Raw genomic sequence first — 24,548 nt, 5'->3', positions numbered from 1 at the left:
AGATGTATTTATTAGCAACTGACCACTCGACTTGTTCAATAGCCCATCTCAAAGGTAGTATGTTTACACATGATAATACTTTGACAGAGTCTCTCAAAAAAATAAGCACAGACATGGCAGTGTAAATTCTAGTAAAATGTCTGTGATGTATTATACAACATTGAATGTAAGTAAAACACTGAATCTGTCACTTTTGCACCTGTATTTTACAGTAACCACATATCCGCCCAGATCCACTCACACAGTCACACTGTTGTCAATAATGCACTTAGCAAACTTACGAACTTCATTACACGAGTGCCATCCATGAAATACTATGTGTTGTGTTAAAATGTTCATGTTTTCTGGAATGATGAAAACAAGGGAGGAGACTCAACCATAGACTTATTCAAATTTACTGTCCAAAGTGCAGGTTGACTCACAAAAGGGGTTTAATGCATCTTAGTTGGCGTAGTTAGCTTTGAATTGTAGGGGGAAATATTTTGCAGGGAAAAAATTGCAAAATAAAGGTAGACCGTACAGTCAGAGATCATTGGAATGGAAATGACATCAAATTAAAATCTTTTTTAAATCATGATATTTGATGTGCATTAAATTCAGCTTTCTCAGCTTTATTGATGGTACCTCCAACACCATTATTGCATTTAAACTACCAGACTTATGGTGTTATTTGTTATTATTTTTCTTCTCAGTTGTAAATTGATACAGAGCACATTATAATACTTAAGATTATTCAGAACCTCAGTGTGGAATTGTTATTTGCACCTACACTGTACATATTCTTAAATTTAAACCTTCACACAAACAGCTTGAATAGAGCCAGTCACTTATGATGATTGGCTCAATATCACACTATTTGACTTAAATCCACTTATGTCTGATTTTCACTTCCATTCACTTGCAGTCTACTGCAATCTCACAACATCTTTTTGCAGGTGCTGTATGTGTTTGTATTTGTTTGCATGCATGTATGTGCATTTTGTTGTGTGTACACTGCATGTCTCTGTGTGTGCATTAATTTGCATACATACATGTCTGTAAAGGTGTCAGTAAGCCTGTTTGTATGATGGTGGGGTCATTTTTATTTCATTCCTTTCACTGTGAAACAGATTCAGTCTGGGTAGATGAGGAAGCCAGAGAAGGTGCTGTACTTGTTCTGGTTTCCTCCGTGGACCTTCCCTCCATCCAGCTGCACATAAACCTCATCACCTACATCCAAATGCAGGATCACACTGTTGGAGGCGTAGTCGTAATTCTGATCAGCGTCTTGAGCGATGGCGCTGGCTCTTACCTGTTGCCAATAGGAGACATGCAAACTGACAGTTAGAAAGCAGACAAAATGGCTCACAGCTCACAGCTCTTAAATAACTAAAAGTCTCCCACTACAGTCACCAGTTTAACACATTGCATTCATTCTAATTTAGGGTAAGTTGTGAAAAATTATAGAAGCCTTTAAACAAGATACTGATCACTCATTCATATGGACACTTAAAAAGTAGGATCTGTGACCTGTGACCCCAGAGGGGAACACAGCGATACAATCTTTCATTGATCAGCTCTGGATAGGATTAGACTTAAGGGTGGAGATCTAATTGGGTTCTAGAGATAAACAGGCTCACTAGGGACAGCAAGTTGTCTATTGGAAACTAACTCAGCCAAGAAACAGCATCACTATCCACATCAGCTATTGACCTGTTGCTTATGATTCTGGGCCAGCCCAATATGCATGATATTGAGTGGCTGTGCCGAGGGTGGACAGTTTCACATTTGCATGCTCTGCGTGTGTTTGGTCTTATTGACCCAGCAGCAGTGGATCTTTACTTGTTTGTTAACACATTTAATTGGGTTTACTCAGTTTAGACATAGATTCACAAGTCTACCTTGAATTAAATTTTTTACAAGACACAGGATTTGTCCATTTATGCCTCTACCTTTTGTCTTTAAACTGCATGTTAGGTATGTGGAAGTGCTGCCTTCTAGTATGTCGTGTTTTTAAACTAGCATGTACAGAAAGGAGTATGGAGTATAAGGAGAAAGGAGTATAAACTGTACATATTCTAATCAAAACCAAGTCTTTTTTCTTTACAATCCTTTAATCTATTATTTTTCATATTCTTAAGTGTCAAAAATGTTTTACAAAATGCACAAAAACAATAGTAACAATAAAAGAAAACCTCTTTAATAGGATGTATCAATAATTTCGGTGTAACAACTTCAATCATCAGACATATGTCAGCCATCAGTGGCCTAGCGTCTGGCTCAGTGTCCATTCACGCTGGGAGCACTCAATCTATGTCAGAACCCAGACAAGCCACGCACATCTCCATGACAGCCACAGAATATGATCTGCAACTCAACTACCATCATGTCACTCCCATCACTGGGACACCTTTCCCCCCAATGAGCATGCATCAATTTGGCCAGTCAATTCCTGAGTAGCAGAGCCTGAATAACTGTTACTAAAAAATATTGTCTTTTCCCACTGCACCAGTTCATTTTGTCCTTGTCTTGTTACAGTGTTTACCGTTTACAAACCCTGTCCGAGCAATATTTTTGGTTGTCCTTAAATGAGATACAAGTCCTGGATGCTGCAGCCAACACAGAGCGTTATGGTGACCATCAGTTAAACATGTTCCTGTCTTCTCTACAGCAGACTGTTTGAGGGAGAAGAGAAGTAAATCTTCCACAAGATTCATAGCTAAACAGCATGTTCAGCAACTGAACATGGTGACTGTTGCACCAATACAACAGTTCACAGGAGTTTGGTTTAATTAAATTTCATATTCTGTTGTTCACAGGGGCATTTGTAAATTTAATAATCTTCCTTAGTCTAAAATGGTTATAATCCTGAGTAAAGACTAATTCAGTCCTCTTATTTTAATGTAAAATTACAGTAACTTGCTTGATCTTGGATTTACAATGTGTTTAATTTTTCATCCCATCATTAAAAACAGCCTGCAGCCTATAATATGTGTATTTCTCCTCCAAATGAATTACATAATTATCTTAGATATAAGATATATATATATAGATATAGATATAGATATAGATATAGATATAGACAGATATATATATATATATATAACAGTATATAACAAGTTTATTTATTCATTCACATAGATATTTAATGCTTTATGTAAGGCTGATCGATTAGCCAGCTAGTCAATTATATCTTGCATCCTTTATATTTTATCCGTCCACTTTATTTATGCCCTTCAACCTGTTCAGGGTTTTGTGGGTCTGGGGCTGACGTTGGGCCAGTCAAAGGTTAAACTGTTAAACAAGTCACCCTCTCAAGACATAACAGTACTTGTTTGTGGTTTTCAATAAACACAAAATGGCAATGCATTATCCTGGCGACTCGATTGGGCCTAACATGAGCCCCTTTCACACTGCAGAATAACCCGCGTTTAATCCGCGAATTTAGCGTGTCCGCTGTTGCGCAATATGGCAAGCCTAAAGTGCCATATTGCGCATCTAAGTATCACGTTAAGATAGAAATTCACCGCGCAATATGGCACTTTAGGCTTGCCATACACCAACACGCCAAGCGTTCACATTGCTCGACGCAGGTCGAAGGTGCAATTTGGACCCGCTAAGGTAGCGGGTCGCAGTGTGAAAGGGGCTATAGAGCAAGAGAGATAACATGCACATGCATGCTCTCACCTGAGGCTAAATTACAATTACTGATTAAGTTCGCAAGTTTCTTTGGGCTGTGGTAGAAAAACCCATGCTGAACATGTAAATACACAGAAAGGCTCCAAATGACCAGCATGTTCAAAACCTGAGTTGTTTAGCCGTCCTTTCTTTCATCCTTTCTTGAACATTAATGCCAGTTTGAAAATAAATGTCCAGAAATGAGGCAATATCAAATTCCTTTTGTTGTAAAACCTGTACTATACAGGTGTTCTTTTTTTTTTTTTTTTAAACCCATGTGTCAACTGTCAGCTCAATGTGTATAATTACAAAGAAAGTATGGTCGATATCCTTTCTTAGACCATCATTAGACATCTCTCAAGCAACAACACTCATATTTCGCCATCCACAAAGGTTATATTGTTCTGCTTGACATGTGTAGAGACAGCCAATATCACATTTGCATCTTTGGCTGCTTCTGACAGTGATGCTGTTGTTGTGACTTTTTATTGACAGCAGGCATATGTCACCATGCTCATTATTTTGGCCAAACTGGAAGGAGATATGGGGAGATCTCCTACCTCCTAAGGTATTCTCAAATTTTAATGATCTCAGAGGTGCTTTTTAATTCCGTTCAGCCAAATAATATTCATCACTCACCAAGTAGCATTTTCCCAAAATATGATAGATGAATTAGTCTTACAGCTGAGGTTTCTGTGCTTGAAGGAATCATGCAAGCAATCCATTAATGCAGATACCAGACAGAGAGGCAAGTGGGAGTCGTGCTGGGATTAGGACAGGAAGCAGCAAAAGAGATGGAAACGGCTGGAGGACACAGACTGATCCATGTGAAGCAGGCAGCATACAGTGCTGATCCTGGAGTTGGAAGGGTTGTGAGCCGTGAGGCAGAGGCCCCCAGGGCTTGCCTGTGGCTGTCTCTGTCTCTGCCTACCCTTTCATTATAGGGCCTCCAGTAAACACGCCTGGGAGCAGAGGGCCACAGGCCAGGAAGAAGAAGAAGGGAGGAGGATGGCATGAGATGCAGCTGCGATGTTGTTTTCTCTACAAGTAAAACTGCAACACTAACACACAAGGATAGACAAAATGAAGGGATGGGAGGAGAAAATCAGGGACAGAGAGTTGAAGAAGGGTGGCCTAGAGTAACAGACTGATCAAGCGAGGCTATTTTGTGAGACGAGGGAGATGTGGGGGTATATGAAGTCTTGTTTTTATCTGTGGTGCTTTGCTCCACTGGTAATAAAACTGACAGGATTCATTCACTGTGATATACTGACCTCTTAGAGGGGAGACAATAGAAAAGTAGTTGTTAAACTTACCTAAGGGACTCCAGCACATGGCAGAAGGCTTGGGAAGGGTGGGGGTGATGTTGTGGAAATAGAATATTTATTGAATAGGTTTTCCCTCTCCTCTGGGTGCCAAGGGATTACATGGCGACAAGCGACTTAAGCATTGAACCGTGTCTTAGATTGCTATTACCTGCCATTCAGTGTTATGGCTTGGGGTCTGTGACACTTGTGCACAGTGTGAGTGGGATTGATTTATCTTATTATCTGAGGCACACACATATCTAATTTACATCTCTGATTATCTAAAAGGATAACACTTCATCAAAAAAGTAATTCTGCTGTGTATCTAACCCCTTTAATTATACATACACTCACACGCATGTGTGTGTGTGTCTATATATATATTTTATGTCTCACTGGGAAAGTTAATACAGGTACTGGTCATTAGAACAAGTGATGACATTTTAACATTACTGTGTGAAATAACTTGACCTTTACCTGAGCTATTAAAAGAGTATGACAGGTGAAAAAAAGGAAGACATTAAATGCAAGCTGATACAGTTGGATTATCTATTTGTCTACATAGCCTATTGTACAAAGAATATTGAATACAGCCATACAGGGGAGCATTATAGAAGTTTAAATGACTGCATGAGCAGCTCACATACTAGTTAATGAGGGGAACCGGAGATGTTCTGCTGAGAGGCTACACATGACATATTACCTCTCTTCGTGGCATGAGCAACATGCCAACATTATCATAGATTCTCCTGATAACACCTGCTACCGAGATGGAATACTAAGTAATATACAAATCATATATCCTTGACAGAAATTTAAGAATAGAGTGACAGAAGGCATTTTTAATCAGAATTGCTGCGTTGAAAAGCATTTATAACTCGTCGTTTTGAGAATGGCTAAATCAATATTGAGCCATAAAGCATCATAATGAAATAGTACACATCCATCATCCTGCCAAACTGGGTTACAAATTTTGTGCCATATGCTCAATAGCTGTGCAGATAAAATACATGGTGGTTAATCCACTGAATAAGGACAGGGTGTAACCGTCGATCAAACCTTCACAAGTCAATTTCAAACATGGAAACAGCTGAAGTGTTACTCCCTTCAATCACAAATCCCCCGGCTCTGGAGCAATGTAATACTGAAATGATTTGTGAACGTTAGCTTGAGGTCTGAGCAGGTGGGCTTTACAGGGTGGGGATTCAGTATTGGTAGTAGGAACTGGATCTATTGGAATCCCATGGAATCTTTTCTTTCTGAGATCTCTGCACATCTTCATGTGACACTTAATTCACACAACACATGTCCAATCTAGAGAACAACACAATAATTTTAAATGTCATCGGCAAAGTTAAAGGTTGAGTCATACTACCAACAATGTTCTATATGTACTGCTTGCAAGAATGACATGAACTTGCTTAAATGGAAAATAAATAAAGTTCTAGTCGACCTTGATCACTAGTCAAACCGACACATGTTAAGTGGGCGTCCATTGGTCATCATGCCTGATCTCATCCTGGCCTTCAACACCAGCCTCCCAGATGCCTCGTCTACCAGCCCACTGTCTCTAAACCTCCATTAAGTCATCTATCTTCCTCTGCCCCACCCTAATGCTGCCATCAACTCGCTTGTTTTTGTTGTGCTCTCTCTTTCAGTGCCTTTAAGAGGACGTCTCAGCATATTCCAGTTTGTTCTGTTTCATTTGTTTTCACTGAGTCTGCTTGAGTTGAATTTAGCTGCTTAACAAACACATAAGGTTACAAATGACCTAATCGGTTAAGGTGTGACGATTTTACAAAGCAAGCATTAAGGGACAAACGCAAATTTGTGACTATAGAGATAGGATAGTTGTGGTGGGAAATTAAAAAACACAGCAAAGTAACACTAAAGCTCAGACACCTACGGCAATGGTTAAACAGGCTGTTTGATTCAGAAATGCAACCGGTCAAACAGAGAATCCATTTAGTCAACCCAAGCCACTAACTGGCCTCAGGCAGAGTACCCGTCTGCCTCAGGGCTTCAATAACTCCAAACATGATCAGGAATTCTGCAGAATTCTATTTGAACTCGATTTTCATCGACCAGCAGCTCTGTTGGCGCAGATTTCTGTTAGGTGAGCAGTCTATTTAACAGAACTGTTTAAAGAGGCCACCTGATGAGTGTCAGATGGACCTGGGTGAAGTTAAATAATTGAGCTGAGTGAGAAGATAATTAATGGAGAGTCAATGAACAACCCGGGATAGGGTTAGGAGAGGAAAGTATAGCGGGTGTTCAGGGGATCTAATCTAAAATGAATAAATTATTTAGACAGCAAAAATGACTTGAATGACAATACAGCACATTAAGCTGGCAGCCTTAAACACATATTCATTTCGTGGTCTCATGCATACACAACCAAACATTAAGAAATTAGGGATTATTCTCAACATTAAAGTTTTACACCTTGAAAATTTTCATTCTAAACTGCCTATCTAGGTGGAACTGTGGTGATACTCAGCATGAGTCTATATTAAGTTTTATCTATGTCTGTTAACAGCCCATGATCTACAAAAGTGAGGTCTGAGCAGAAAGTATTTGCATTTAGGGTCCTTGATGAATGAATAAATGTAAAAGGCATCTTGAAGAATGTTTCCTGAATTTGGACTCTTCTGATGAAATCTCTATGATATATCCCACCTCTCTTCTTCTCTTCCCCCCTGCAGCCCCTCTAACTTTAATTAGTGTCTGGGGAATGAAGTAGGGGATGAGTGGACTGTCAATATTAAATTCATTATTTATTTAGCTGAGGTGTAAACTGACTCGTCCACATTCTGACAGACATTTCTCCCGTGCTCTTTTGCACTTCTGTTTAGGCGATAATCAAGCTCTGTGTATGATACTTACTAATTAGACTGTTCCTTATAGCAGCAGTGCCTGCATTCTGCCACTTGTCATTTAGTCACAGTACATGTGGGAATGCAAATATCTGTGGCTGCAATTTCATACTGTATAGCATGAATTCCTGTTAATGAGGAGAAGGATTGCCATTTCATTCTTTGGCTGTCATGTTACCACCTGCAAAGTGGAATGTGCTCTGAATCTGAAGAGCTCAATGTTGCAGAGGTAAATATGAGTCAATGGTGAGACAGGATGGACAACGGTGAAAAAAAATCTGTTATATGGCCATGTGTGTACAGTCACATACAGACATGCACTCTGTTATACACACACGTACACACCTGCACTTACTCACACACACTTTTACTAACCAGTCCATTCTTCTTCAGGTCTGCCCACATGCTGGTCCCATCACCACCTCTCATTAGAACATGGTAGGTGAAAAAATAGATGCCAGGCAGAGGACAGGTGAATTTGCCAGTACTGGGCTCATAGTAGTTACCTACATTGGTAACCACATCATCAAACTTCAGTATTTCACTGCCTTCATGCTGCTTGCGTAGCCCTGCATAAAAGGCAATTTTGGGATTTTTGTAGATCGAAGGAGAATAGCCTCCAGGGCCTGGACCTGGAGGCCCCTGTGGCCCCGGTTTACCTGGCTCTCCGGGAGGTCCACGTTCTCCTGGAGGACCAGGAATCCCTGGAGGCCCTCGAAGCCCAGACTTCAACTTTTTTCCAGAGTAATCCTGTGGAGGCGGAGAGACAGCTGTCAGCTCCTGGCCTGGCTGAGATGTGGCGTAGGGATCACATACCATCCTGCAGCTTCCAAGCATTTCATAATGACTCCCTGAACTTCCACTGGCACCCCCTTTGGTGGTGTGGACCAGTAGGGGAATGGCCACCAACAGAAGTAGAACCATGGCAACACCCACAGCAGCTCCTATGACACGTTTTCTGCGGCTGAGCCGTGAAGCGGCCAGCGTGAGGAAGTCCTCTTCCCCTTTGGCTGGAATAGTGCCGGCCAGGATGAAGCCTTTCAGAGAACCAATTTGGTATGAAAAGGTGAGGGTGGAAATAAAGAGGAGTGGAAGAGTGGGATCAGTCGACTGCTTGGTCAGGTATGAAAGGCAAAACAAAATAGCAGATGGCCAATCCAAAAGCCAATAAACAACACAAGATATTTAAAATCCTAATTGCTTAAAAAAAAAGAAAAGGCAAAAAATAGTCTATACGGTTTACTATTCTGTACATTTCAACCACTGCAACATATATTGTGGAGGTAGGCTGAAGAACTGATGCCAAATTCAACTTGGTAAGGAAAGAGTAGAGTTCCCTTTTTTTTTTTTAGATGAGGTAAAGTTTATAGCTTTTCAAAGAAAAATCTCCTTTTTTCAAGTCCCCTCTATAAAACAGGATTTTGCTTCATGTGGATGTCTCAGTTAATACCATGGCTGAAAGTTCAACAGCAGTATTTCCTAACTCCTACATCTGAGGACACCTCACTTCTGTTTTTCCACATTAAAAAGGTGTTTTTCAAGGAACCACCAAAGGAAAAATGAAGCCAAAAAAGGGTAAATTTTCGGGGTGCGTTTGATAAATTCCTTCACTGGCTATGTGTGGATCTGGAAAGGATGATACAAAGAATAAACCCACTTAATAATCAGTTTGTGCTCATTTACTCATATACACATATAAAGCATGTACATAATCGAACTATATTGTAATTACATTAAGCAAAAAAAACATTTAGATACAATTACAAATAAAAATGATTAGAATTTTTTTTTAAAGAGCAATATCATTACACTTTTATCTGTGAAGTAGATCTGTCTTAAATATATTTTTATTAGACTGTCTTTAAGCATTTTATAGTTAATTTTAAATCAGTTAAAGAAGACATATTTAAAGAAAAACTCACTATCTGCTTTTTATAGTCCAAAAAGGCTGGAATTTTTGCGCGCCGGTCTTCCGCGCGTCCCACCAAAATGACTAAAGGACTTTGTGCTCCTGGAGTGCCAGGTGGAGAGATGGAGAGCCGACGGGCGCGCAGGAGATGCCGGGAAAGTGATGCGAGTTTCTTAATCAGAGCGTAATCCTCTTTTTTCTCTGTGCAGGCAGAATATTAAGTCTAAAATCCCTTAACTTAAGAGAAAATGAAGGCCAGAAAAAAAAAACTGCTGGAACTCTTTTTGAAGTAATTCCAAAAACGAGGCGTGCGCGGCAATTTGACGCTCCTGTCCAGAGATTGTCCGTTCACTGTATCGCTTTTCGAAGCGTTTGGTCCACGAGCAGTCCCAGTCTACACCTGTTAGATCTCTCCGCCCCCTCCCTCGTCTCTCCCAGTCTCTATCATACCAGCAACTATATTTTTTCCCTGTCGTCTACAGCCACATTTAAGAAAATGGAAATTAGTTTTACACGTTCATATAACCTAACATCCATTCCTGATTATTTATCTAATGTTATTCTGTGTCTTGTGATTTTTTTTAAATGTAAATCTTAGTAAAGCAATGTCTACAAACGTGGACTACAGTGCACTGATGTTTCCCATCTGTATCTTATTAGCCAGACATTCACCTGTTGTTAAAGGCAAACTCTGTGCAAGCAAAATCTTTGATATTGTCTTGCAAAGGGAAGGCAGATGTTTTCATCTTCTGTGTTGCAGGCAAGGGAGGATATAGCAGGGTGACTGAGCTGCCTCGGCATGATGTGTGAGGAATGGAGAGGAGACACTAAATGTTCCCCAGACCATTGTCTGTGTGTGACTCGCATCCCACAGCTATTAAGCCTCATTAGTGGGACACCCTTCCCCAGACATTGCACTGCTCCTTATTTCCCCCCTTTTCCTAAAATCTTACACACAAGCGCATACAATGTCTGTATATTGGTGTAAATACACACAGAGTGTTACATCATTAGTTGTGAAAGGCCATGTTTTATACATCTCCTACAAATTTAGAGCAACATTTTATAATAAGCGAATAAATCGTATTACAAACATATTTAAGATATATAAGAAAACTTCAGATTGTATTAGATTATCAAAATGCATGACTCATGATGATATAACACGTGAGGAAATGTATTATTGTCTTTGTGTGATTACTGTATCATCACTTAACAAATGTAAACTGACACCTTCATCGTACATGACGGAGTAATTAATACAGTAAAGTTACCTGGATGTCAGCTACATAGAAATTTATTCAGTTAACTGTATTTTGCAATTTATGATTATTTTCACCAAAGAAATAGATTAATATATTTGAGAAGGCATTGGGCCCGAGAAAAATTCATTTGTGTAACTGAAATCCAATTAATTGGATTGCATATCAATGTATTTACTGCGTGTGGTAACTTTGATGTATAGCTCTAATGATCTGTTAAGTATAAATTGATCAAGTCTTTCATTCTTTTTTACTGCTGAGAACAGGAATCCATTATCCATCAAGCAGTTATTTATGCACTGAACCATCATGAGTCATGGTTTAGTTAAGCATTGCTTAAGTATATGAGGATTTTTTCCCTTATTGTAAAGTATTATCATTTTTTAGTCATCAGCATATAAATATTAGGCATGGTTTTAGTTAATGACATTTCCTCCAAGCCTTGCCTGTCCTCACCAGTCAGACAGGCACAATCGCTCGCAGCAAAGGGAAGAGTTTTCCATACAGAACTGATGACTGCCTTTTCATCAGCCACCACCTCCTCGACCTCTCTCTCCTCGGTCATGTCCACCACTGTCTGGTAATGTAGGGATCAACTAGCCTGATCCCATCAGATACAGAGAGGTGGATAATCATCACATTTTAGGGAAATTTTCCAAGGATGTCTTGGATTTTGTTGCGAAATACAGGTAGAGGGCTAGCCCGTGATATTGCCAATCGGAAAAGTTGCTGAGCAAAGCAGGGAGGATTTAAATGCTGCGTCGGTCCCAATTGGCAGGTTAGTCAGTCTCGTCCACTAAAACAGTGCTTAGATGTCCTTAGTAGAATTGGGCAGATAATCATTGCCAACAGTCAGAAGCAATATGCTCAGGATTGGATTTTTAGAGCCTGTTAAAATATTACTGAGGTGATTAATATTGAAATATGCACATTTCCTTCAGCTGTCTGTCTCTGTTTCTCTCCATCCTCTTTTTGATTTGTTTCACTTAGTGTTCACATTCACCGTAATTTCAATATCCTGCATTATGTTGATGAGGTGTGTCTTCTTTTTATTCACTGTGACACACGTACCGTCAACATAGCAAAGGGCCACAGGAGGATCACTTATGACTTCATGAGTTATTGGTTTGTTAAATAATTAATTTCATATATGATGATACACCAAGTATAAATCTCAGTCTTTTGTGCACATGCCTGCATAAATTGAGCTCTGGATTTTCTCAGCTCTATTCTGTATAAACAGACTAGAGATGAGCAGAAACTTATTTATTGCCACATTACTCTTTAATGTGAAATTTCTCTTTTGCTTTGACTGTTTTGCCTGCGTGGTCTTTTAAAGTCATGCCAATTCTTCAGTTCAGCCATCAACAGCAGCATTTAAATAATTATGGCTTTAAACAAACCAAATCTAGCATGTAGAGTGGCAATCAGTGAAACGAAATAAGCAATTTAAGTGATACACTGATACAATGTGAGGCATATTGTGTTTAGTTTGGGTGAAGCACCATGACACAGACCACACCACGGTTGTACCTCCACTGACTCATAGAGAGCACCAGCTCTGAAATGGATGATGACATGTTGCCCCCAGGAGGTATGTTGCTGCCAGTGGGCCGTCTCCCCCGTGGGACCTCTGTTCATGTTTTCCACAGTTAACAACACTGACAGATATCTAGCTATCAAGCTCCAATTCTATAACTATATAGATTAGGTTACTGTTTAAAGATTCAAATCATAAAAAATATGAATATAAACAGTGGTTCGTTCCATTTTTGTACAACTGAGGAAAAAGTTGCTGAAGACAGGCATCAGTAGTGCTACATTTAAAAAATATATCCTCACATGACTTGAAATTAGATCATTTATACAGGGATGCACTGACTGTAAAATTCTGGTTCGATACCAATACCAATGTTAAGGATGACTGACGGCCAATAGCCAATACTGATTTGGTTATTTGATTTTTGTCAGTTCAAATATATATATATATATATATATATATATATATATATATATTTTTTTTTTTCTCAGCAAGATAATAGAACATTTGCTTATTGAGACCCATAAAGTTCCTATGTCCCATTGTTTCCACAGACTGTTAAAAAAAATGCATTATTTTCTCTCTTGTTTACTTGAGCGTGCGTGTTTACTGTACCACAAGTGCAGCTCTGTAAGCAGAGTACATGGGTGTGGATGTGACTACATCCTGGTGCTGCGCTATTTCATTAGGCTCTGATTATGGGGCCTGATGCAGAGTGACAGTGTGCAGATTGAGTTGCACAGCCACTCTAATTCTCTCTATTAATAACAACCCTCCACACTGCCGTCCAGAACCACATTTATTAATCACAATTTGTCATCTGTCCGATGCTACACCCTTTCCTTCTCCTTCTCTCTCACCCCCTTTCTTCTTCTCTTTTTTGTGTTCTCTCCTCCTTCCCAGCAGGACCAGTTATTCCCTGCAACTCTCCACCTCCTCCAACCCTCAACATAGCCCAGAGAAATGGTCCAGCATACAGAGAGATGTTCTCACTCACACACACTCTCCCACTCACTCGAACTGCACTATGGAAGGAATCAAATTAATCAAAAACTCTTCAGCTTTAATTGACCAAAATAACTATTAACGGCTTGGATTCTGTTGACTGTTTTAGTAACACTCTCAAGACTCTAATAAATTGCACTAAAATAAACCTCAATTTGCAATCACAGAATGGTTGTGATGTCTTACAACACATTCAAACCATGTCCAATGTAATGCATCATTATAGGCACGCTCAACCATTCACAGAGAAAGCATGCAATGGCCTTTTGGAACACATTGATTTTTTTTCCACCATTAATCAGCCATCTGGAATTTCTGCGTGCACAAATACTGGCATTTAATCAATGTGTGTGGTAGGATATGCACAATGTATCATTGCATTTGTGAGAAAATATCTTCATCACTAAAATCACATTTCTGTTCATGTCTCATTCAAATGGCCTTTGACCCCACTTGGAAAGATGATTTATGAGTCAGTTGGTCCCCTAGGTCTTACTCTGCTACTTCCATTTTCAGGCTGTATTTTTGCTCGTTTTATTGGAAGTTTGAGGATAGTCATTAACCCTAAACTCCAATTTCATCCCATGTTAGAACTTTTCTCTCAGTACACTGTCCAGGAGCTGAAACCATGTGAAATCAGTCGGATCTTTCCCTGCAGTTTCAAAGCAGTGCCTTCACTGCTGTGCAATCACCCTCCACCAGCCCCCCTCACACAGAACGAGGGTCCCTCCACTGTTTTCTTTTAGCAGAACCGGTGTTTGGGGGGGAAACAGAGGCGATTTTCATGTGCAAATGTCAGTCAGTCCGCTTGCAGCAATCACAGGCCCGTCTTCTCCAGAGATCGGGGCTGAAGACACAGCTTGAATAATTTAGCAGCTCTGTGCCGCCGTGCTTTAGGGTCGCAACCTTCTAAAGTGATGACAGAAAGACGTTGGCTGACTTCCCCTCCCATTCTCTCCCATTACCACTTATTTACCGTTCATGATTCCAGGCAGACAAAGCAGAAGGCCACGCTGGGGAAGAAAAATCATTGACGCTGTATAAACTGTGTCATAAAGCAGAGCACAACCAAACAATGACATTTTCAAAGCATCCCCAAGTCGGAGGCGATTTGGCGATGGCCTCTTGTGCTACACTATGAAAAAACCACATGCCGCACACATGATCACCCAAGCCAACAGCCACAGACAAAAGAGATGATGGACACTCACAAAGAGAAAAGGTCGAGAAGTGAAACACAGCAGGGACCAATGTCAGATTGAAAACCGTACCAATGTATAGGTGAGGATTAAGATTCAGATAGTGATAGTAAAAACCCACCCAAATCTTCTCCTCCACAAGAGGAGAGATTACAGTGATTTTCAAGGTATGACAGGGGAAAGAACAGAGACAAGGAGGACAGAGTGAAAGAAATTGATCCATCCTTCCCGTACATTTCCATCATTCAGAGAGACAGACTGCACTGGGTCTGACAAGGGTGGTCATCGCTCGTCTGCAGTGGGGTTCTGACAGCAGCATGACGAGGACGAATGGACTGTCTGGCTATACCAACCAAAACACGTGCTGGTGGAGAAATTATATATTTATCTGGCTCATGTTTTTTTTTTTTCAGTCATTTCAGTTCCTTGTAATCCTTTTACCTCCACTTTTTTCTTTCTCTAATGCATTTTGTTTGCCTCATATCCTGCATTACGCAGCTTATGTTTCGTATACCGCTTACACGTAACATTTTCTTATATATCTATGACATTTATTTTTACGTACCAGAATTTCTGTCCACTGACAAATCTGGCATTTATCTGTGGCTTTTATAACACTACATCTGTAAAAAAAAAAAAAATCAAAGAAACAGAAAAAACAAGAAAACCATGGCTGACTTTTAAAGTACAAGAAGATATCATTGGAATGTGAAAAAGCAGCGGTGAACTGTGCATTAGTGATGCAGTGGGACGTTTCCATGGAGATGTCAATTGTGAAAGCCTATTAGGCCAGTCTGTGAGATGCACGATTGCTAAGAAACTCTGGGAGGAATCAAAGACATATCCTGCTTTTTCCTACACCCTCTTCTTTAACTCGTTGTCATTCACTGCAGCAATCCAGTCAGTCAAGTTTAATGTGGTCTGGTCAAACTGCGTTCACGGAAAGCTCAAAGTGTTGGTGGTCATGTTGTTTGACCTCATGTCTTCAGGACGCATTTCAAGGGCAGGCAGAGGGGATAGGAGGACAGATAGAGTGATCCTTCTGAATTATTGTGAGTGATCATTTGGTGAATAATGGTTGGGGGATGTCGAGTGTGCCATGATAAATTGTGGAGAGGAAGAATTACACTTTCTCATTCCTCTACTGTGTGTTTATCAGCCTTTCTCTGCCACACCACACCTTCTATATCGAAAACATGCATCCAACTTTCTCATATGTCCTTGTCCTAATAAGTTTTTAGACAGACTTTGTGGAAATGTCCTCAGAAGTCTTTTAATAAAGCAGCATTGTAATTGCTTAATGTGTTAACTATGTCAGAGATCGGCAGGAAATAATCAAATCAAGGCAAATAGGTTATCAATCAGTTGATAAATGTTTCAAAAAGACAAAAGGTGGAGCAGAAAATGTCAAAGAAAAAAATAAATGAAATAATAACGACGTTGCAAAATTTTTAAAGTTAAATTTGTTCAAAAGCAACAAAGCAGTGTCATGGTCAGTGGTTTTTTTTGTGGAGCTCTTTGTCTCCTTTTAGTGTTAACCTTGTCTTTGGGATTTTAAAGGATTTCGTTGAGCTCTTTGTTTGGTATTGATTTTGTTTTTTTAATTCAGGTTTTATTCTGCTCTGTAGCTTTTGTTAATATCTAGTGATTTTGTTTGGTTGGTCTTTATTTTCTTGCTCTATTATTTTGTATATTCACATCTGCCTGTCTCCCACTCATTTAGTCCTGTGCTTGGTTATTTCATCTCACACCATGAACCGTGACAAGCCAATGCTACTTTTGGCCAAAATTTCAACTTTGGTTAACTGCAGTGATGACTTTAACTGTCCATTGGTGCAAGATGAGAAGGCAGAGTAAAGAGACTGGGTAGTAGCTGATTCTGGTGGAGAGAGTTGGCTGCCATCAAGGACGAGCAGCTTAATGGCTTTGCAGGTGATACCTCGCCAACACTACAGTTGCCCCTCAGTTCTCTTCTAATCTGTCCATCCCCTTTACTCTGGGAAAAGAGGATGGTTTACTTTGGCGAGGCCACAGTGACATTCACACACCACTTTGAAGTCATGAGAAGAGAGTAATATTGGCAGAAATGATGTGATTCTGTGAGAGTTGTAAGGGGAAACAAATTGCTCTGGTAAGAGTCGAACCTTGGCCCTGTCCAACATAGTAGCTGGTAATATTTCAATGCCTATATATTCTAATTGCTTTAGGAACAATTGGTTGTTTTTTTTTAAAGATAAAAACTGAAAAATTTGGAAAAAAAACTGACATATTTTTCCTAATTTGACCCTGGCACAGATCAGCATCATATCACTGCTTGCATGGATGTACAATATCAGTCCCCCCCCCCCCCCAATTTTTTTTTTTAACATATGACTCAAAATTAGATTAATTTGATTCAGAGCGAAATTCCTTCTCATCAGTATAGATGCAACATAAATAATGAAGAAATAGTCAGGAACGATGTGCTTTTACAATACTGCAATACCCAAAATGCAGGTTTAGGGGTGGGGGTCAACCATTTCACACCAAACTCTTAAGAGACTGGAAATGTGTCCACTGTGAAACCAAAGCTGTTTTCATACATAAACAATAAGGAATGTTCGGAAAAAAAATCACATCTGGAGTTTTTCTGCAATTGCTCTATCACATATGGGCTCCATATCTACGATTCCCCATGTGAGATTGGTTCTCACAGAGAGCTTTGCAGAGCTTACATGAGGCAGGGCATGATGCAAAAAACATGTGCTGCGGGAATCCCAGTCTTTTGTTAACAACACACTGAAAGCCATAGATTAAGCTCCCCACCTACCCATGATCATCAACGATTTTGTGTTTACCAGTACTACATTCATTCGGACACATCTAAGCACACTCTGCATACACAGCAGCTTGCTAGAAATGCTACATTAGGAGTATCTGCTATATTCTCACATGGGTTTATTTGGTCTATTCAGTTATTTCTATTTAACTGACTGGTTAAACTCTCCCAGAGGTTATTACAAGGGCTGCATGTGACATATGCATTCTCACATTCGGCCCCTTTCTCGGCATGTGCAGAAAATTTCAATGCCGCAGTGCACGTATGGAAACGGATTAAGAGAAGAAGCAATTTTCTCAACCTTAAGTTAAAGTCAGGTGACCCTCCAACCTCCACATATCAATTAGTTTGCTGATATATCGCCCACATCCTTCATGGCATAAAGAATAGCAAAATGAGGAAAATTGAGATAATACTTATCTGTAGTTTGTGTGAACAAAAGCGCAAGGTTTTACTCTTGACATTAGGTATCTAATTTTGGGTGCAAAGTGGGGGGAAAAAAAGACTTTATCCTAAGAAGAGAGATGGATATTTTTGAGAAATTAGGGTGAAATGATATGATGAAGCCAAACAATTTGGATGTTAACAATTACCATGGAGGACTGTTTTTGAGAGGCAAAAATATCCAAATGAGGATGAAGGAGGGGTTGTTTTACTCCAACATCAGAAGCTGTCATCCAAATTACCCAAGTTTGCCTCACATCCAAAACAGTAGATTTTAAACTTAATGCAACAAGCACCTCAACAAATAATTTAGGTCATCACCAGGTTAGGTCAAACTCGTAGAAAGTACTTGGTTAAGGTTAGTTAGATATAAAAGACTTACCTCAAAACCAATCACTTCCTAAATGTTAGTCTTCCACCTGTTATGAATCTCCATATTTAGTTTACCAGGATACCAGTCTATTAGCTCATCTGGAGACAAAGCAAAATGTGGTGGAGACATGAACATAAAATCCCTCTGAAATACATTACTCTGAAAGTTGTGCTGGCTGTCATGGGGAAAAAATGTACAATTTGAATAAAATGTTTTTCATCTTGTGAATATTTCATGATTTCCCATTAGACCAGGGTGGATGTGGAGATGTTATGAAGGTGGGTTTTTCTTTGTTTGTTTTTGGGTTTTTTTCAGTTAAAGATTATGGACTGTCACAGACCAGAGCTAGAAGGTCAATCTCTTTCTAGGGACCCAGGAGGAAAAAGGACAGTGATCATGGAAAGATGACGGAGGAAAAGGTGAGCTAAAAAGCTCATAGTGACCAGTGAGTACAGCCTGGCCTTGAGGCATGGACTGAGGGCTCTTACTCAAGCTCCAGGGTTTAAGTTTAGCAGCAAATAGCCTGCGGCACCCAGGAAAGCAAAAAGGAAAGCCATAAAGAAAGAGACAACAAAGTAATGGCAGCCACATCTTTCTGAACAATTAGAAGATGCAGCAAGAACTGCTTTGATGGCGTATGAGGAGTGACCGCCAAAAGATATTTTTAAAGCTTTAACATGGAGCTGGGTTGAGTTTCTGGTATGATGCAGTGCACACCATGGATGAGTTCACTCAGTGAAATAATAAACTGATAGATGATGAGTTGACAAGCAAACAAGCGATAATGGCTGAGCGCATTAAACTGAGTTCCCCTTGCTCAGTAAACCATTTCTAAAGAATATGTGTTTTTCAAGACTTTTCATGGTGCATGTTATCATCTTCCTTCTCTGTGAGTGGCTTTGTTTTAATTCTTTTTGTGCACATACCAGGAGGCCCATTTCTCACTTTCTAATTGACATTCCCTGTTGCATAATGTTTCTAACTGACTGATCAGGTATCAGAGATAGAGTTCTTTGTGTAAATGCAGCTTGAATAATTCATACAGGGCTTTCAGAGCGAGAGAGAAGGGGCATTTTAGAAATCAGCTCGCTAGGCCCCTGACCATGAATAATTGATCTGAACTGATTAAAGTTTGCCGTGATTACCCCTCACCTCCCCAACAGAGAAAGCGCCACACCTGTGTTTGCTGTCTCTTTACTAAATCTTCTCTTTCTCTCTTTCCTCTCACTCAAACCTGTTTCCACTGACGACATATGGTCACACTGTATATGAAATTATGCAGCACACTTCAGTATTGTTGCTGTTTCATATTATCCATCAGAATTACTTTTCTTTGTAGGCCTTCGTTTATGCGCTTAAACAGAATTTTGGTCAATCTTTATATAAGCAAAATAAATGGCAAGGCAAGTTTATTTGTGGAGCACAATTTGTACGCAAGGCAATTCAAAGTGTAATATTGTGCTGCTGTTCTTTTTGCTGTAAATGCAAAAGTGCAGTTAGAGTATTCCAACTGCAATTCCTAAAGTTATTGATTAGCTCCAGAAAAACACATCTTTTTCCCTCCTTTCCCCTCAGGCTGTGAATCTTCTTGTTAGCCATGATAGACCCTGTATTTAAGCAAGCGTAATTGCAACAGGCAAACTGTCTGATACAATGTAACACTTCAGTATGCTGTGCTCAAAGCAGATTAGCTTTTATCAACCTGACCAGGCTAACTGCACATCTGCATTTCAGACAACACACATGAACGCAGGCACAGAGAACTCCTCCTGCATTTGGATCGTCTCTCACTTCTTTTAACCTTCAAAGTCCAACTAAGGATGCCACCTTGATCCATGTTCCAAAGCCATAGAAAGAAATGTGTGACAGAGAGCGACTTGAAGGAGGAGAGAAGCAGGGAAGGGGAGGAAGTGTGAGAGAGTGACAGCTAATGACAGAAGCTACAAGCTGTGACCTTTCGAGCAACCACACAAGCATGACGAACCAGGCTCAAGGTGACAGAGAAACTGGCTACTTTGGAGGGAGATAACAAAGCTCTGGGTGTTTGTGGTTTACCAGTCATGGTGCGACAGTGGTAAAGAAGATTATTGTTACACAGGTGATCAATAATATGAATTTTAGTTAGAGAAAAATAGTTGCTAGGAAAGGTGAAAGGTGAATTGACGACGCTGAAAAAGTTTTGCTGTCATTTTCCATCATTTCAAAATTTCATCAACATCCTCCATGGACTGTATGAGTGGTTTGCATGTTTAAGTGACAACCTGATCACAAAATTCATCATTGCAATCGCTATAGTTTTTAGAGAAAAATATTTTTCCGTTTGGATTGGATTTGTGCAGTAGTTTGGGGGCGATTTTTGACACACTTTTTCTTTTGTTATATGCCAAATTTTTTGCTCGGTGACCGATCTGGATGGCAGACAAACCACTTTAGCACACAGGCTCTTACTTAAACCAATGCTTATTGTAAAACCTATAGAGTGGGTTTTGACATTGTCTTGATACTATAAGCAAAGCCTTCCTTTGGCACGTTGCTCCAAACTTGTACATATTGCTCAGCATTTAAAGTGCCATAACGGATATGCAAGTTACCTATGCTAAGTCCACTATGCATTTGTTATGAAATGCAACATACAAATATGGACGTCAGGGAAGCTCCCCACCACACACTGTTTTCTTGGATGCATGATTTTTGTGATTACAACGCCAAGTGATAAAGCCTGGCCAAGTGGGAGAGGAGTGAATGGTTAACTACTGGGATTAGTTTTTGTTGTTGTTGTTTATGAAGGCAGGTAGAGTCCAAGGGGAGGTTTGTAATGTTCTTGTGTGCAGAAAGGAATTGAGTAATGCCACTGATGAGGTGCACCACCTGAATGATATCCAAAGATGATCCCTCTGTTTTAAAGAATTAACTGTTGTGCTATGGAAGAGTGGACTGGAAAACATGCAATACTCTACAGGAAATATGCTATTAACTTACCATCTCTAGGAGGCTACCCTTTACGTATGGAGAAGCTGCAGCTGGAGAGCAGACATTAGGATGTGTACTCTCAGCTGCTGGAGCGGAGGTGCCTTCCCTTGCAAAATAAAGCCTGAGTAGAACCAACCTGACCCTGAATGTAGTGTTAATGGGCCCCTGGGTGTGAACTGGAACTCTAATCATCCTCCTTTTTCAACAGATGAGCTCCAAGGGAAAAACAAGTGAACAGACATGTCCTCAGAGTTGGTGTGGTGGTTTTTATATAACTCTTATAGTTTGTTTGACTCTTTTCAAAAGGACTGAAAACCATTTTTTCACCTCTTAAAACACACCAATTTTATCACTGATGCTGGTTTTTGAATAGTATGCTGATAAAAAAGTTAGTATATACCCTCCCCTACCCCCCTTCTCTTTAGATTAGTAGATGCAAGGGACTTTATTATAAAATATAGTTTCAATGTTGATTTTTCTGTGGAGTATACCACAGAACATCTTAGTGTGTTTTCGCTGGTGAAAGTCTATGTCAAGGTTTAGGGTTTTATTCAATTCAAATTCAAATTCAAAAATACTTTATTTATCCCAGAGGGAAATTAAATGTTGATGTAACTCAATTAAATCAAGGAGTTATTATAGATGCTGATGGCTGTGGGCAGGAAAGATTTCCTGTAACGGTCCATTTTGCATCCAAACTGAAGAAGCCTTTGACTGAAGAGACTCTGTTTTCCGATAACAGTCTCATGGAGAGGATGTTCAGGTGTGACGAAGCCCCCGTCACTACACACAGGTGATACATGGTAAAGCACCCTCAGTCTCTCATACATGGATCATATTTGCATTGTTCCCCACTGGTTTGGTGGTGAGTGCACGCACCACATTAGACTAATGCTCAAATGTCATATCTCCAACAGAAGCACAAAAAAAAAACTACACTACTCATCATATTTGTTTTCTCCAGTTTTCTTTATTTTAAGATAGTTACCTGTACTGCTGCTGCCATCCTCCTGCTCCTCTGTGCCTGCCTGGGAGAGTAAACAGAGCAGCAGAAGCAGCAGCCTTTTATAATATGGTCGGCTGCGGACTATACCATCTCCCCTCTAAGTGGAGGGGGAGAGTTCAGGGTCTGTTCATATTTTCTGTTGTAATTGCTCAAATGGAACGTGATTTATTATGGTGATGGTTTGTATATGTTATGTAATGTTAATGGGGTTATTGCAGAGCCTGTGTGTGAAATGTGGTGGCCAGAAGTATTGTTTTCTCCATTAATTGGGTTGATTGGTCTTGAGCCGGGGCTTGGGGCTATATAAGGCTCAGGTCGACCAGACACTCCGGGGGAGAGTGTGAGGGCTGAAGTAAGGGCTTGTTTTGTGTCCACATAACTGGCTTCTTTATAAGATGTCTCTCCCTGTAAATAAACCGCACAGTTGAAGCACTACCTGCGACTCCAGCCATTTTGTATTTGCATCCCATGTATTTGTGACAGGGTTGTCCATAATTCTCTTGATTTCATGCAAAATCCTTCTTTGCATTATTGTCTCCAGAGGTTCCACAGTCGTCCCCAGAACAGAACCAGCCTTCCTTATCAGGTTGTTGAATCTTTTTAGGTCCCTGGTTCTGATGCTGCTGCCCCAACAGATGACGCCAGAGGAAATGACGCTCTCAACAGCAGACTTGTAGAAGATCTGCAACATCTTGCTGCAAACCTTGAAGGACCTTAGCTTCCTCAAGAAGTACAGTCTGCTCTGTCCTTTCTTGTAGATGGCTTCACTGTTGTGTCTCCAGTCTGTTGTCCAGATGAACACCAAGGTATTTATATTCCTCAACCACCTCCACTTCTTCTCCCATGATGGAAACAGGGTTTGATCTGACCCTGTTTCTCCTGAAATCTACAATCATCTCCTTTGTTTTGTTAACATTCAAGATGAGATGATTGTTCCCACACCATGCCACAAAGCGGTCCACCAGCTCTCTGTACTCAGCTTCTTGTCCATCTCTGATACACCCGACAACTGCAGAGTCATCTGAATATTTCTGTAGATGACAGGAGTCTGACTTGTACTGGAAGTGTACAGAGTGAAAAGGAATGGTGAGAGTACAGTCCCCTGTGGTGCTCCTGTGCTGCTGATCACCTGGTTAGACACACAATTCTTCAGTCTGACAAACTGTGGTCTGTTTGTCAGGTATTCATTAATCCAGGTGATTGTTGAGGCCTCCACCTGAGTCTTCTGGAGTTTCAGACGAAGCAGATCAGGCTGGATTGTGTTAAATACACTGGAGAAATCAAAGAACATGATCCTCACAGTGCTGCCTGCTTTGTCCAGATGACAGTGGGTTTGTTGAAGCAGGTGTATGATAGCGTCTTCAACTCCAACTCCATGGCGATAAGCAAACTGCAGGGGGTCCTGATATGTGCTGGTTTGCTTACACAGGTGGGTCAACAGGAGTCTCTCCAGGACCTTCATGATGTGGGATGTCAGGGCAACAGGTCTGTAGTCATTGATGACTGAAGGGTGAGTTTTCTTTGGTACCGGAACCAGACAGGATGTCTTCCACAACAGTGGTACCTTCTCTTGGGTCAAGCTAAGGTTGAAAAGGTGTTGCAGAATCCCACAGAGCTGCTCTGCACAGGCCTTCAGGACTCGGGGGCTGACACCATCTGGACCTGCAGCCTTGTTCCGGTTCAGTCTCTCCAACTGCCTCTTCACCTGACTTTTAGAAACAGAAAAGTGGGAGGGGGAGGCAAAGGGGACAGCAGCATCTCCTGTTTGGTTGAAGACAAACTAGTGGAAGCAGAAGAATCCATGACTGAGGTGGAGGTGGAGATGTTACAGGAAAGCTGTGGGTCAAAGGAGGGTGGGATGTCTCTTTGGCTGGGAACAGGAGGGGAGGATGGTGAGCTTGTTCCTGAACTGAACCTGTTGAAGAATGTGTTCAGCTCATTTGCTCTGTCCAGACTTCCATCCATCCGATCCTCCCTCTGCTTGAGGCCTGTGATCTTCTTCATTCCTGACCACACATCTCTGATATTGTTCCTCTGCAGTTTACTCTCAAGCTTCTTTCTATACACCTCCTTGCTCTCTCTGATCTTGACTTTGAGCTGCTTCTGTATACTCCTCAGTAACTCCCTGTCTCGCTCCCAAAAGGCTCTTTTTTTCTTGTTCAATAGTTCCTTTAGCTCACTG

General features: G+C 40.5%; 1 protein-coding gene across 1 annotated transcript; it reads right to left on the bottom strand.

Moving 5' to 3' along the window:
* Positions 1-1,111: 1,111 nt before the first annotated feature.
* c1ql4a (complement component 1, q subcomponent-like 4) lies at positions 1,112-8,770 on the bottom strand. Its single transcript, XM_075475658.1, has 2 exons — positions 8,216-8,770; positions 1,112-1,291 (listed from the first exon to the last, which is right to left on the bottom strand). Exons 1-2 carry the CDS (start codon positions 8,762-8,764, stop codon positions 1,112-1,114), a joined length of 729 nt encoding a protein of 242 aa, XP_075331773.1. The 5' UTR covers positions 8,765-8,770.
* Positions 8,771-24,548: the final 15,778 nt, after the last annotated feature.

The sequence above is a fragment of the Odontesthes bonariensis genome, chromosome 10, assembly GCF_027942865.1.
Source record: "Odontesthes bonariensis isolate fOdoBon6 chromosome 10, fOdoBon6.hap1, whole genome shotgun sequence".
NCBI classification, from domain to species: Eukaryota; Metazoa; Chordata; class Actinopteri; order Atheriniformes; family Atherinopsidae; genus Odontesthes; species Odontesthes bonariensis.
Note: the sequence above shows the minus strand (reverse complement) of the source record. Positions and strands in the feature narration are given on the sequence as shown.

Coding starts and splice junctions, on each gene's coding strand:
- c1ql4a (XM_075475658.1), bottom strand. CDS start 8,764: ATGGTTCTACTTCTGTTGGTGGCCATTCCCCTACTGGTCCACACCACC. Junction 1,292..8,215: donor ACCTGAAGAAGAATGGACTG/GTTAGTAAAAGT, acceptor TATTGGCAACAG/GTAAGAGCCAGCGCCATCGC.